This window comes from Mauremys mutica, chromosome 3, assembly GCF_020497125.1.
Source record: "Mauremys mutica isolate MM-2020 ecotype Southern chromosome 3, ASM2049712v1, whole genome shotgun sequence".
Classification (NCBI taxonomy): Eukaryota; Metazoa; Chordata; order Testudines; family Geoemydidae; genus Mauremys; species Mauremys mutica.
The window spans coordinates 168,293,597-168,309,533 of record NC_059074.1 but is presented as its reverse complement, the minus strand read 5'-3'; the positions used below and the strand labels follow the sequence as shown (position 1 = coordinate 168,309,533).

The 15,937-nt window shown below is 46.6% G+C and overlaps 1 protein-coding gene across 5 annotated transcripts in view; it reads left to right on the top strand.

Moving 5' to 3' along the window:
• The window catches only part of HHAT (hedgehog acyltransferase), a 368,911-nt gene that overhangs the window by 26,366 nt on the left and 326,608 nt on the right, over window positions 1-15,937 (top strand). For 3 of the 5 annotated variants that reach the window (XM_045008651.1, XM_045008652.1, XM_045008655.1), the window contains exon 4: window positions 10,612-10,725. The exons of 1 other annotated variant lie outside the window; for it this stretch is intronic. In XM_045008651.1, coding sequence (XP_044864586.1) covers window positions 10,612-10,725 — 114 coding nt within the window. Of the gene's footprint in view, window positions 1-10,611; window positions 10,726-13,018; window positions 13,068-15,937 lie in introns of those variants that run through there. One more of the 5 variants, XM_045008654.1, reaches the window with a different exon arrangement.

Below are 15,937 nucleotides of genomic sequence, written 5' to 3'. Positions count from 1 at the left end.
AGAACTTGTGTTTTTACCTGCTAATGTTGTTTCTGTTCCTTTCTCCTGGTTAGATTTCTTACCTGACATGTTAAGAACTTGACACAATACAACAAAAAACAGAGACTATTGCAGCCATAGCTGCAGAATACAAATGTTTATCTTCACAGAAAGCTGCAATTGTAAATTGGAACATATAAATGCAAGTCTCTTTTTAACTCAGAGAAGCAGTATAAAAGCAGTTGATTACCCAATTTGAACTTAGCAGTGCATGGAAATAAATCTATTTCTACTTTTTCAAAGGTCAGTAGAAACAGAATAATAATTCATAGTGAAATCACAGTATTGGTTAAGAATAGACCAAGAATATTTTTTTAATGTCAAGAAATAAAGGTGATTATACTTTGCATTCTGTTCCTCTGGGGGAACAGGGCCAGGAGCAAGACCAGAGATCTGTAAGAGATTTGGGTGTGTCAGCTTTGAATCAGTAGAGACTGGGAGCATTGAGGATGTACTCAGTCTTAGTATTCAGGACAAAAAATAGGCAAGGAAGAGCTCAAAGGGACACCAGTAACTTAAAAACTAGGCAGTCTAAAAAAAGTAGTTTGAGGTACTATACCTGCACCTTAGTTCCCCAGTCTATTAATGTGGCTTTATGCTCACATTTTCCTGTTATTTTGGATGACTTTCTTTCCCCTGTTTCTGTGACCTGCACACACAAGGAAACTAGCTCTGGCCTTGATCCCTCAAAGACATACGTGCATGCTTAATGTTCTGCTTTCTGAATAGTCCCATTGACTATTCAGTGGAACTGCTCATAGCCATGTGGTTTACTTTATGCCCTAAGTTTTTGTGAGATTGGGGACTAAGGTCTCAGTCTTGCAAACAGTTCTGTGCATGTGGACCTGTGTGCTTCCATGGAGCCTCACTGAACTCAACAGGGCTCAGCGCAGACTTTGGGCTTTGCCTGTGTGGAACAGATTGAGGGATCAGGGCCTCGCTGGCTGAACAGAGAGAAAGGATGGTCCTGTGGTTAGGGCACTAGCTGACAAGTTGGGAGACCTGAGGTAAAGTCCCTGCTCCACCACAGACTTTCTGCATGACCTTGGGCAAGTCACTTGATCTCTCTAAGCTTTGGTTTCCCACCTGTAAAATGGGGATGTTAACGTTTCCTCTGGGGTGTTGTGAGGATAAATATATTAAAAATTCTGCGGTGCTCTGGTACTATGGTGAGGGGGGTCATATAAGAACCTTAGATAGATATCTGTACAGGCCAGGGGGAGGCATGCCTATTTTGTTGCTGTTGGCTGACCCCATAACAGGCTTCCACATCTATATTAGCCTCTCTGAAGTTCTCCATGAGGAGGGAATAGGTGGTTTAGAGTTTTAATGTGCTTCTAGCTATGCTCTTGCTTACTCCCTCCCTGGAGCAGCTGGACAGGGAGGGATAGAGAATATTCTAGATATTTACTCCTGGAGACTTGAAGTCAATTCTTGGTGCCAGTCATACGTTGATATGGTACTAGTGATCCGTAAAACCAATAATTCATAGAGGTTGTTTTCTCTTGGATACCCCCCAGTCCCACTTTGTGGAGTGTATGGTTGGCTTAGCAGGTGTAGGCTCCAGTGATCAATTCTAGCTTCTGCTACTAGTCTTCCCCATCAAGAGTACTAGCCTTCCAGAGAACTTTATGTTGTAAATAATGAAGATGATTTTCTGCATCTTAGTGCAGATCTGAAGATAACATTATCAGGGGGAGGATGAGCCTCTGGTGACTTTACACCAGGGTGGGCAAATGTTTTGGCCCGAGGTTAACATGAGGGAATAGAAGTTGTATGGAAGGCCATGAATGCTCACAAAATTGGGGTTGGAGTGTAGGAGAAGATGTAGGCTCTGGGGTGGGGCTGGGGATGAGAGGTTTGGGGTGCAGGAGAGTGCTCCAGGCTGGGATCGAGGGGTTTGGAGAGCGGGAAGGAGATCAGGGCTGGGGCATGGGGAGAGGCTCAGGGGGTGCAGGCTCAGAGCGGCGCTTACCTCAAGCGGCTCCCGGAAGCAGTGGCATGTCCCCTCTCCAGCTCCTACACAGAGGTGCAGCCAGGTGGCTCTGCACCCTGCCCCATCCTCAGGCACTGCCCCTGCAGCTCCCATTGGAGCGCATAGGAGCCAGAGTGGTGCCATGCCGCAGCTCCCTGCACCCTGAGCTATCCCCTACTTCTTCGAGTGGTGTCCATGTGGGTGCTCCACTCTAGGAGTCGGTGCGTTCCTGCGCCGGAGATGGGAGATTTCTCGCAGCAGTACTTGGTTGGGGGAAAGGTGTGCACAGGAGTCGTCTCATCCCCTCAGTTCCTTCTCAACTGCCCTCGGCTGCAGACGAAGCTCCGCAGCAGTGCTCTCTTTGATACTTTCTGAAAAAAAAATTACAAGTTACATAGAAACTTCTTTTTAGTCTATACTTAGTCACATTGTTTAGTTAGTCTTAGTCTATACATAGTCACATAGTTTTGTTAGTTCCTCTTAGAGGTTTTTCTTAAGAGAAGAAAGAAGAAGACTTTTTCTCTCCTTAACTCCCCCCGTTTGGGAACAGTTTCTACAGTTTACGATTACAATTAACTCCCAGCCTTATCTCTCGAGAGGCGGGAGAGGCTTAACTGCAGTCATGCCGGGCTCATCAGGATTTAAAAAGTGTGACTCCTGCTGTGAACCAGTGCCAGTCTCTGGTGGCCAAACATCCTGCATTTGCTGTCTGGGCGAAACTCATATCTCCCAGAAATGCATACATTGCACCAACTTAACAAAAAGGGCAAGATGTGATAGGGAGCTCCGCTTGAAAATGCTTCTGCTGGAGAAATCCCTCCAACCTCTGCAAGAGATGTCCTCTGGGGAGTCTCATAAACTGAGATCCCTGAGCTCTGATAAGGCTCTGACTTCCAAAACTGTCAGGAAGTGAGCTTCGACATCTCCAGCAAGGGGGTCTCAGAAAAAGAGAGCTTCCCCAGTGAGGTCTTTACCCTCAGTGCTCCACTCATCCAGAGTGAGCACTTACGAGGCACCGGGCTCTTCCGGCACCGTCCCTCAGTGGACCCCTGCTGAGCCCCAATGCGCGGCACCAGAGCTGAGACGTCAAATCTCTTCCGTGACACCGACTACCCCGGTGCAGAGCACGGCACAGGCAGCAGCACTGTGATCAATGCTGCAGCCATCGGCACTGACCCAAAACTTGCTGCCGCCTAACAAGCCGAATCTGGCACCGGTCAGCACTCCAACAGTCGACCGCAACCCCAAGGCGGGACCAGCGCAACTCCGTTGTCCTGCTGACGTAGCAGTTTCTTCGGCACCACAGTCACCACTGCTCGGCACCGAACACTCCCTGAGTTACATAGCATGGTACCATCCTTCATCTCCTGCACCAAACTCCGTGCATCATGGTGAGGAAGCAGACATGCAGGACAACCGCTTCTCCTCCCAATGTTCATCCCCATCACAGATGAGACCTACATGGAACGCTGTGACGCCTAAGCCTCATCCCTCCAAGCATTCACAGCCTTGGCATGCAGAGCACTGGCCTTACCCATTACCACCTTACCCCATGCAATGGCCACAATGGGGTCCTTGGGGTCCACATACCAGAACCCCTATTTTGGTCCCCCTTCCCCAGCCAGAAGAGGTTCCAGAGTACACCCATTGTTACCACATAGAGAAACCTCTGATCCCCCTGAGACAGAGATAGAAGAGGAAGAGCTACTATCTCAGGCAGACCTGGATAATTCACCACCTGCCCCACACTCATCTTCTGCACCAGACAAAGCAGTGACGCTGTCTACCCCTACGACACCAGATGACCTGAAACAGTTCCAAGAACTCAACAAAAGAGTATCAAACAGCCAAGAAATTGCCTTACACGAGGTACAGGAGAAACAATATAACTTGTTAAAAATCTTACAACCGGCATCATCGACCAAGATTGCCCTCCCCGTGGATGAGGTTATAATGGAGCCTGTGGAGGTAATATAGCAAACACTGGCATCGGGCTGACAGAAAATACTTTGTTCCAACCAAAGGCATGGAATTTTTGTTTTCACACCCTGTTCTCTGAAATAGAGGCTGTTAATCAGCACAGTAAACAGCCTCATTTCCGCTCCTCACTGGAAGATAAAGAACACAAGAGACTGGACCTCTTTGGGCAGAAAGTCTACTCATCAGCCACCCTTCTGCCTGGAGTTGCCAACTATTCTGCTCTACTAGCAAATTAAGACTTCTCTAACTATACTAATATACAAGAGCTTGTGGAGGACCTCCCCGAGCATAAACATCCTCAACTCATTGTTCCCACATGGCCCAGACAGACTTGGTTTCCATACCTCTCATGTCTAGCAGTCTGTGCCCCACAACCGCTGTCTTTCTGGACAGACCCCCTGTCCCAGAACAAGGGCCTGGCGCTCCATCCATACCCAGCGAAACTCCATCTCAAAGTGTGGCTCCTCTCTGGTTCCAAGATGGGGAATTGAACTGTTTGGAGAAAGTAAAACAGGTATTACTAAATAGCTGTCACCTCACCATGAGAAATACTTACCACCACAAGTGGAGAAGATTCTCCCTTTGGTGTCAGCAAAAACAGCTGGATGCGACAATGGCGCCTCTATCTAGGATCCTAGACTACCTACTAGAACTGAAGGAAATGGTGTTAGCTATAAGCTCTATTAAAGTACACCTTGCTGCCATTGCGTCCCTCCACGAACAGGTAGAAGGGGCTTCAGTATTCGCTCGCCCGATTACATGGTGCTTTCTAGCAGGTATACAGAACATGTATCCAGAAGTTCGCCAACCTGCACCAACATGGGATCTCAATCTTGTGCTCAAATGTCTCACAAGACCACCCTTCGAACCTCTAGCAACCTGCTCGTTCCTTCATATGTCAATGAAGGTCGCATTCCTAGTGGCAATCACGTCTGCCAGATGTGTCAGCGAAATAGGAGCATTGATGCCCGAACCACGGTACACGGTGTTTACCAAAGACAATATCATGTTACGTCCTCACCCAAAATTCTTGCCCAAAGTGGCTACAAATTTTCATATTAACCAAACCATACACTTACCTGCCTTCTATCCCAAGCCACATAATGACTCTTGAGAAGCAACATTTCACATGCTAGATGTCAGATGGGCTGTAGCCTTCTACTTGGACAGAACTAAACCATTCTGCAGGTCACCAAGACTATTCTTCTCTACAACAGAGTGAGCCAAAGGCTCTACAATATCGACCCAGAGACTCTCCAAATGAGTCTCTACCTGTATTCAAACTTGCTACCACCTGCATCACAAAGAACCCCCCGTGGGCATCTGATCCCACTCAACGTGAGCCATGGCAAAATCGATTGCATTCTTGAACAATGTCCCCTTAATAGATATTTGTAGAGCTGCAACCTGGATATTGGAGCACAGTTTTGCCAAGCATTATGCTATCACCCAAGGCCTCGTCTCAGACTCTTATCATTGGCCTTACAGTGCTCTCATCACACACTTATACATGACTCCAAACCCCTACCACCCCTGGTGGGGTACTGCTCTACAAGCACCTCGAGTGGAGCACCCACAGGGACACCACTCGAAGAAGAAGTTACTCACCTTGTGCAGTAACGATGGTTCTTTGAGATGTGTGTCCCTGTGGGTGCTCCACTACTCACCCTCCTCCCCTCTACTTTGGAGTTCACACAGTCGAGCTCTGCAGTAGAGAAGGAACAGAGGGGACGGTTGGGGGAGCATGCTATAGGAGGTGCCAGTGGCTACACAAGAAGACTCCTGTGCGCACTCTTCCCCCGACCGAGTAGTGCTGCGAGAAATCTCCGATGCAGGGACACCCCAACACCAAGAGTGGCGCACCCACAGGGACACACATCTCGAAGAACCATGGTTATTGCACAAGGTGAGTAACTTCTCCCTGCACACAGCCCCTAGCTACCCCCTCCCTGCACCCTGAACTACCCTCTCCCCGCACCCTGAGCTACCCCCGGCCTGCACACAGCCCCTAGCTACCCTCTCCCCGCACCCTGAGCTACCCCCTGCCTGCACACAGCCCCTAGCCGCCCCCTCCCTGCACCCTGAGCTACTCCCCTGCCTGCACACAGCCCCTAGCTACTCCCTCCCTGCACCCTGAGCTACCCCCTGCCTGCACACAGCCCCTAGCTACCCCCTCCCTGCACCCTGAGCTACCCCCTGCCTGCACACAGCCCCTAGCCGCCCCCTCCCTGCACCCTGAGCTACCCCCTGCCTGCACACAGCCCCTAGCCGCCCCCTCCCTGCACCCTGAGCTACTCCCCTGCCTGCACACAGCCCCTAGCCGCCCCCTCCCTGCACCCTGAGCTACTCCCCAGCCTGCACACAGCCCCTAGCCGCCCCCTGCCTGAACCCTGAGCTACCCCCTACCTGCACACAGCCCCTGGTTACCCCCTCCCTGCACCCTGAGCTACCCCCTGCCTGCACACAGCCCCTAGCCGCCCCCTCCCTTGTGGGAACTTGGCAGATGGGTATATGAGAAGCCGAAGTGTTTAGACTTCAAGGACGGGCTAATTAGGCTGTGAACTGTGTAGTGCGAAGCTGGCCTTGGGCTGGTTCTCATCTGCCAGTAGGCAGTAAACAGGATAATAAATCAGAAAGTTGTACAGGATGACAATTACCCTATGAAGTTATAGCTGTGCCTGTGTGTATTTTATTAACCAATTAGCAACTGCTTGATTGCTTGCCATAATTGTATATAAGAGCATGCTGGAGAGAAATAAATGACTTTGCTACCAATCACATTGATTGTTGGGCTCTGTCCGTGCCCGCCTGAGAGGCACCGAGACGCAACACTCCCTGCACCCTGAGCTACTCCCCTGCCTGCACACAGCCCCTAGCCGCCCCCTCCCTGCACCCTGAGCTACTCCCCTGCCTGCACACAGCCCCCAGCTACCCCCTCCCTGCACCCTGAGCTACCCCCTGCCTGCACACAGCCCCTAGCTGCCCCCTCCCTGCACCTGAGCTATCTGCACACAGTCCTTAGGTACCCCCCTGCCTGCACCCTGAGCTACCCCCTGCCTGCACACAGCCCCTAGCTACCCCCTCCCTGCACCCTGAGCTACCCCCTGCCTGCACACAGCCCCTAGCTACTCCCTCCCTGCACCCTGAGCTACCCCCTGCCTGCACACAGCCCCCAGCTACTCCCTCCCTGCACCCTGAGCTAGCCGCCCCCTCCCTGCACCCTGAGCTACTCCCCTGCCTGCACACAGCCCCTAGCCGCCCCCTGCCTGCACCCTGAGCTACTCCCCTACCTGCACACAGCCCCTGGTTACCCCCTCCCTGCACCCTGAGCTACTCCCCTGCCTGCACACAGCCCCTAGCCGCCCCCTCCCTGCACCCTGAGCTACTCCCCTGCCTGCACACAGCCCCTAGCCGCGCCCTCCCTGCACCCTGAGCTACCCCCTGCCTGCACACAGCCCCCAGCTTCTCCCTCCCTGCACCCTGAGCTAGCCGCCCCCTCCCTGCACCCTGAGCTACTCCCCTGCCTGCACACAGCCCCTAGCCGCCCCCTCCCTGCACCCTGAGCTACTCCCCTGCCTGCACACAGCCCCTAGCCGCCCCCGCCCTCCACCCTGAGCTCCTCCCCTGCCTGCACACAGCCCCCAGCTACCCCCTCCCTGCACCCTGAGCTTCCCCCTGCCCTCACACAGCCCCTAGCCGCCCCCTCCCTGCACCTGAGCTATCTGCACACAGCCCCTAGCTACCCCCTCCCTGCACCCTGAGCTACCCCCTGCCTGCACACAGCCCCTAGCTACCCCCTCCCTGCACCCTGAGCTACCCCCTGCCTGCACACAGCCCCTAGCTACCCCCTCCCTGCACCCTGAGCTAGCCGCCCCCTCCCTGCACCCTGAGCTACTCCCCTGCCTGCACACAGCCCCTAGCCGCCCCCTCCCTGCACCCTGAGCTACCCCCTGCCTGCACACAGCCCCAAGCCGCCCCCTCCCTGCACCCTGAGCTACCCCCTGCCTGCACACAGCCCCCAGCTACCCCCTGCCTGCACCCTGAGCTACCCCCTGCTTGCACACAGCCCCCAGCTTCCCCCTCCCTGCACCCTGAGCTACCCCCTGCCTGCACACAGCCCCTAGCTACCCCCTCCCCACACCCTGAGCTACTTCCCTGCCTGAAGTACCCGCTATCTGCACACAGCCCATAGCTACCCCTTCCCCGCACCCTGAGCTACCCCCCTCCCACCTGCACACAGCCCTTAGGTACCCCTCTCCCTGCATCTTGAGCTATTTTCAACCTTTTTCGCTGAGCCCTCCACCTTTTGAGTTATAATTTTGGTTATCCCCCCCGCCAACCCAGACAAGCTGGGTGGTCTGCTAAGGTGAGTCAGAGGGTGGAGGTGACGCTCCTTCCCCGGACCCCGCTGTGCAGAGCTGGCTTGAGTCCCGCCGGCCTCTGCCCACCCAAACTAGAAGTCAAACGACATCTATGCCTGAGTGCTGCCCCCCCCACCCACTGAGGCCTAGAGCCCTGAGTCCCTCTCTCCCCCACTGGGCCCTGGAGTTTTTATAGCGTGTTGTGGGGGGGGCCTCAGAAAGAAAAAGTTTGAGAACCCTGATGTAGGCTGTGTTTTTTACCGTTGTTGAAAGGCGTTGTCTTTTAAATATGTGTGGTCGGACAGGTGGGGGGAGATGTGATATTCAAAGTGGTTTTTATACATATGTTCTTCAAAAACATTTTATACAATGTTTAACAAAATGTGGCAGAACAGAGAGCCCTACCCTGAGGGCAGGTTGTTTAAAATGGGAGTGTCACTAGGGTGTGGTCCTGGAATACTAGCAGTTTTCAATTGAGTCTCTGGCAGTACTCCAGTTTTAGGGGCCCAGTCAAGCCTGGACCTCATCTTTGCTTCAGACGAATTAAAGGGATGGCTTGCAGGGTTGGGTCTCAAATAGCTAATTCAAAACATTCAGGTAGAAAAAGAATGAGCCAGTCTTCCTTGAAAAGTTAATGTGAAGTATTAGAATTGGCTCTAGTTGACTGGCTTGTGCTCTATGATTGAGAATGGTGGAAAAGTTGGAGGAGAGAATGGAATATCAGGGATAACAAATTGCAGGGTGGGGAAGGAGTTAGGTAATATTTTTTGAAGCTAAAAGCTTGAGTGGGATTTTGCTTCAGGAAATTGATCTGGAGTTTATCCTGGTGTGATTTGTACTGCCATTCCAGGCGTGTCCCTGAAAACCGTCACTATGATCTGCTGCAATATTTTGTGGTTAATGAACCTTATAACGGAAGTTTTGCAGTTTGTTATTTAGAATCATATGAACTTTCAGTTTATTGAAAATTTTGTATGCACTTTTCTTGGTCTGGGTAGAAGGTTGTGTAGATTGTTCTTTGTGCCACCTCATGACGTTATCTTTCTTCACTTAGTATGAGCATAGAGCTCTTACTACCCTGAGTAGTCCCATTGAAGCTGGTGAATTCAGCAAGAAACACTATGATCAGTAGTATGGGCATGTCTCTGGACCTAGGAAAACAGGCTGTGTTTCAAAAAAGTGTTGGTTGTGATCAAATCTAGGTGGGAAGCTTGGAGCCAAAATTGCATGTAAAAACCATAATCAGGCATTTTATAAAATTAAAAATTATTCAAATATTGGAAGATCATCAGAGTAATTAAATTGAATTAAGTTAAGCTAATATACTTCTATGAGTTACTTTGGATACTTTGTTTTGTCACGAGTAAGAGTGGTGCATAGCTGTTCTGCCCCAGGTACAGTCCAGACTCGATTATAGTTCCTTCTCTGGTTTTCTTCCTTGCTCCATGGGGGAAAGTCATCTGCACCTCCTTTTTACCATGCAGATTACTTCTTTCCTCATGCTAGCTCAGTTCTGCTGTCTGGTGCACTGGGCATGGAGCCAAAGCTGCAAAGTATACAGTTGGACTAAGATCTGCATAGTAACATAATCTAGTTTAAAGAAGGTATTTGCTGCATAGTTGAAATCCACACTATTATCCTCTTGTGTTCAGGTACTGGTGAACAGCCATGTACTACTGTAGTTTGAAAATTCCATTTGATAATCCTCGTGTGAAGAATTGTCATACTGTTCCTGACAGGCTTCCTGGAGAAATCTAATTATTATGATCATACAATTGGTATTCAATAAATATTGATGAATAGAGAGAGCCCTTAAAATCAGGAATCTTATTCTGTGCTGAGCCTGTGCTCACTTTTATCTACATTTTTCAGTGCTGAGATGATACATGTATTTATGTGCTTGTGCGTATGTTTTATAGTTTGAAAAATTTTGATGCTTTGATGGGAAAATTAAAGGAGGGTCACCGTCAAATCAAATTTGGTCCCAGATTTAGGTTTTACAAGATATAAGACCAATAGAAATGGTTCCACCAATTTTAAACAAATTGAAATCATTTGGAATTATGGATGCTCATCACCTCAGAAAATCTGACCCTGCTGCTGTAACAATGTGTGTAGATTCCCTTCAGACCACGCTCTGTGGTATTGGATCATAAACCTTTGTGTTTTATTCAAACCTTTCCCTCTGTTTCATCAATACAATCCTCCCCTCCCCAGTTTTGAAACATGTATCAGTCAATTCACTATGTATTCTAGGATCCCACAGACTTTGAGTGGAGCTTCTGGATGGAATGGGGAAAGGAACGTATAATATGGCTTCTGCTTGGCCATCTAATGGTATCACAGATGTCAAGGCTCTTTATGGAAAAGGTATGAATGCATGTGTTTTGCAGGAGTGCACCTTATGTTTTTTCAGTTAGCTGTGAGACCTGGAAAACAGAACACCTTATATTACAAATTGTTGAAAAGTATATTCTATAGAATGAAAAATTCCGACAAATTGTATCTAGGAGATATAATTATTTATGACCCAGTTCTGCCACCTTTACTCAAGTGAGGAAGCAGTCCCATTTAAATCCAGGGCTTTGGAGCAGAGTCGGGAGCTGGAGCGCGGAGCAGTGGAGCTGCAGGTTTTTGCCTGGAGCTGGAGTGAAGCCTGAGCACAGCTCCAAAGCCCTGTTTAAGTCAACATAAATAAAGCACGCCTCATTGTGAGTAAAGTTGAGAGAACTGGGCCTATAGTTAGAGACTTAATACTTTCCTGTGAGAATACTCAAAACTGATGTTGGATAATGGGGACTTGGATATGCACGATATTTGGGACCTAACCTGATGCACATCATGCAGGTGCATGACAGCCAAAAGCAGCATGTCTCTACATGGATGGGCAATTATACCACAGACCCAGTACAGTGTAACTCTGTCCCCTAGTATGTGCTGTGGAGAAGAGATGTCTGAGGTAGGTTTTTTCCATTGGAAAATGTAGTTGTTGAAACTGACATTTTACACTGGAAAATATTGGATTTTTTTTAATGATTTTTTTTCCAAAGCATCATTTAATCCAAACATTTTGCTTTGTTTTGAAGTGCTTACTTGAACTGAACAGTTTCTATTTGAGGAGTTGATTCAAATAGAAACAGTTAATTTCAAATTGGTATTTCACTTTAAAATGTCGTTTTAAAGTGAAATGTCAGTTCAGAATGTTTCAGGTCCAATTGACATTTAATTTAAATATTTATTTCACAGTGTCAAAACATTTCATTTCAACACTTGCATGTGAATATTTCATTCTACAAAAATTGCCTTTTTTTTCTTGGTTGGTCCTGAATCAGGACAAAACCAAATATTGGGCTTTCCTAGAGGATACAAATTATGTTTTCTGACCACAGTTCAACTGGGAACATTTTTCATCTCCCTCAATCTGCAAAGCTAGCCCCTCTTAGTACCACAAACCCACATTTTCAGAACTTAGAGGGCAGGGAGGATTATAAAGCTATAAAGTGACTAAGCTATATATAAAAATGTAGCAATTTTAATGTCTAATATCTGGGACCTTCCTCTTGTTCCTATCTTATAGGAATGAGATTTCAGGCACTTTTGCAGGACTGAATACTACCTATTCTGGATCATTGAAATTTTGCAGGGAAAATCCATAAATGAGGAGGGAAAGAAGGAAACATTTTTGTGGTAGGGTGATTTAAGGGGGAAAATAGTGACTGTATGAAGCTTCTCAGTGGTTGTGCTGGTCCTATCAATTTTCAGTGGCAGTGTAAGAAATGACCTAAGGACTGCCAAAGTTTGGAGCCGATATAATGGATTTGTTCACTCCCCGCCCCCATAATTTTATAAAGAAGACGATAAATAAGGAATTAACAAATGCTCAGGCACATGTTTCCATTTTGGGAAGTGTTTTATACCTTCCATCACAAACTCTTAACGATCTTTCCCAATCACATCTATCCTCTGTATCTAATCAGTCCATCTACCAGTTCTTCCTGTTCTCCTCTATGCTAACACCACCCAAGTTATCTCTGCATATTATCATTTTACTCTGCCATGAAAACAAATTTGCCCTTCTTGCTGCCATCGATCAGTTTCAACGCCCTCATTAGCAGCTTAGCTCAATTCCTCTCCATCAGTGTCCCTGTCATCAAATTAATTCAACCCTCCATTGCTAAACCATTCCTTGTTCTTGAATATGGCTGAACTACTTTGGCTGAAATTTCCCAAAAATTTCAGCCTGAGGCTAATGTCCAGAATGGAAAATTTCAGCCCATGCAGTTAATATTTGGCAAAAATATAAGTAACTGAAAACAAAGGTCAAATAATGGGAAGTGTCACATAACTGTAATAGGTGGTGTTACCAGCCCTGCCTATAATATTTTCAGCAATGTAGTATGTAAAAATGGGGTGTCCTTTAATAAATCATATTCTTGGTTTACAGAGAGAGGAAGGGGACCAGTTTATAGTTCCTTAGCATTAAGCAGAGATGAAATTGCATGGAACTTTGAATCTGAAGCTGAATCATAATCATGTTGTATCTCAGAAAAGAATAATTTAATAACCCTATTGTTCTGCTTTTATTGACCTGCTTCATTATGCAGACTGTTTGTTTTTTTTAAAGACAAAATCTAATTTCTTTCACTGCTACCTTTCTTTATAGAATGCCAAACATTTGTGCTTTGGGGGCAGTGCAGAATGTGTAACACCAGGTATTTCAGCAGTTTCAGTTGAGAGGTTTTATAAAGCTCCTTTGAGTCCTGAAAGAGATTGTCTCAGGTGGGATGAAGATCTGACTGCCAGCAGTTATGGTTCATGGAATCTGTATTGGAAACACATGGGAACACTAGGCAGTCCCTGCGGAGATATTGTCATGATACTGCCTGTGACCTTGTATCACTTTTTTTATTTCTTTGTGCTAGCTTTTTCTTAGAACTTGGGTGATCTGTAAATTGAAAATAAAGTTAGAAGCATTGATACTGTGAATGTAAGAAAAAGAAGGTGAATGTAATGAACTGGTCTTTTGAAAATGGCAGGTGAAGGGCAGGAAATGTAGTAGTAGTAATCATAATAAGAAAATGTGCTGCACAGGAATCATCACAGTTGAATAGACCATTGATTCATCTTGTCTCTGAGAGTGCAACACATCAAATATTTAAGAATATCTTCAGTATACTTAATTGTGTAATAATGTAAAGGGGAAATGATGTTTTGTCTCCAGCTGAGGATCAGTTTCTGCCCTTAAAGCATTTGGAATGATGGCCCTGGTAATTTTATCCTAGCTAGTGTAATTGCAGATATACTTGGCTTATTCATATAAATACCACTGTGCAGGTCATCTGCAGGGACTTTTCTTCTAGGGTTTTGGGAACCAGAGCAAGGTGTTATAGAAGATCTTGGGGGGTGTGGGGTACCTTAGTCATGGATCCTGCAGATTCATGGGATTGGAAATCCTTGTGTTTCCATTAGAAGGAACAATTTTGAAAGCATATGCAAGTTTTAGTCCCTTGTTCAGTTTGTCCAGGAGAGAGAGGATCTAACCTTGTAAATATCTAGGATGGAATGTATTTGCTGACTTGTTTGTGTAAATATGATGGATGCTAATAATGTAGACTGGAAAAGAAGCCATAAACCTAATTATAATCAAGGAATATTTGAGTAACTAATTTATAGTCACATTTGTTCACTTCTAATTATTAGCCCCATGTCTTGCTGTGAATAGTTCAATGGACTTCTGAGTCATGTGATTCTTTAACTGTCATGTCCTGTCCTAGAGACATGGGCTTCAGTTTTCTTGTGATGCTTTGCAGGAAGAAATTATTTAAAATTATTTAAAACAGTTGCACTAAACAGTCACACTAGTAGGAAGCTACATATCTGTATTTGAGTTGAATGCTCATAGAGGAGCCAAAGTTTAGATGCACTAGAACAGGGGTCCCCAGCGCGGTGCCCGTGGGTGCCAGGGTGCCCGCCGGCGCGTCTAAGTGTGCTCACGTACTGGCTGGCGGACGAGCATCCGCTGAAATGCCACTGACAAGCTGCGTCATCCAGAGGCATCGACGCCGAAATGCTGCCAATTTTCGACGGCATTTCGGCGGTGACACCTCTGGATGCTGCTGCTTGTTGGCGGCATTTTGGCGGCAATGCCTATTGACGTTGCCGCTTGTCGGCGGTATTTCGACAGATACTCGTCTGCCACCACGGTCCTCTGTGACTCGTTGTCTGGCGCCCACCCGACGAAAAAGGTTGGGGACCACTGCACTAGAAGAACATCTCTTTTACGATTTTGTGAAGGGGTCTCTACTACTCTTGTGTTAAAGTGATTCTCAGTGCAACCCTCTCTCCATTTTTTGAGTTCAGATTTATAATGAATAATGATATAAGCTTACATGCATTGTTTAGATTTCAAATCATGTTAAATTATGTAAAAAGCAGCAAGAGGGTTCTTTTCACAGTTGGAATCACTTCAGTAGTTTCTTCTTAGCATCTTGTTGATGCTATTTTCAGCCTCAAACACTGCTTAAAGAAAGGCAGAGAGAGACAGAGGCGTCCAGAGAAGCAACTTCAAGAGCTTCAAAGAACTGCTGATGCACGTTGAACATGTCAGGATAATGTTCTCAGTCTGGATGTTTAGTACACATACTGCTGTCCTTACCTTAGAAACCCTGGAACCCTCCTGAGAGACCACAGAAAAATCCATAAAACGTATGTTGCAGGATTTTAAACTGACGTTTCTTTTTTAAAATATATTTTTATTGCCATTAATATATGCACATTTAATTTTTTCAACATTTTAAGGAAAATAATATGAAAAAATAAAACTTTATTATTATGATTATTATTTGTATTATGGCAACACAGAGAGACCCCAGTCAGGATGGGAGCTGTGTTGTGCTAGGTGCTGTATGTGTATGTTTATAGGTGGACGTGAACCTTGCCCTGAAGAGCTTAAGCACTGGTGCTATACCGATGTGTTTTAATAGAAACCCATTCAGCAGTGCACTGTGAGATTGCATGTGCAAATTGTCTTAGAACCTTTGAAGCTGATTAAATTTTAGCTAACAAAACCAAAAGTTTCTTATTGCAGGTTTCCTGGTCTGCCAATTTGAGACATTTCCTGTGCATTTAAATTCATAATCCTAACACACTAATACAGTGTTTTGCATTTATTATAAACGTACCAAACCGATTTAAATGCACACACATTTATGTATATCTGCCTAGCTATCTGCATACAGAAAAGTCTATAGATAGGCACAATATGGCATATAATAATTGTGGTTAGAAAGTGCCCTCACTGAAGTGCTCCTGGTGATTCACAAATAAGTTAAAATACAATCCTATTGAAGTATCAGAGGGGTAGCCGGGTTAGTCTGGATCTGTAAAAAGCAACAGAGAGTCCTGTGGCACCTTATAGACTAACAGACGTTTTGGAGCATGAGCTTTCGTGGGTGACGAAGTGGGCATTCACCCACGGGAGCTTATGCTCCAATACATCTGTTAGTCTTTAAGGTGCCACAATCCTATTGAAATAATTAAGTATTAATATTTGGTGTCATTAACAATGAAAAGGGGGTGTGGA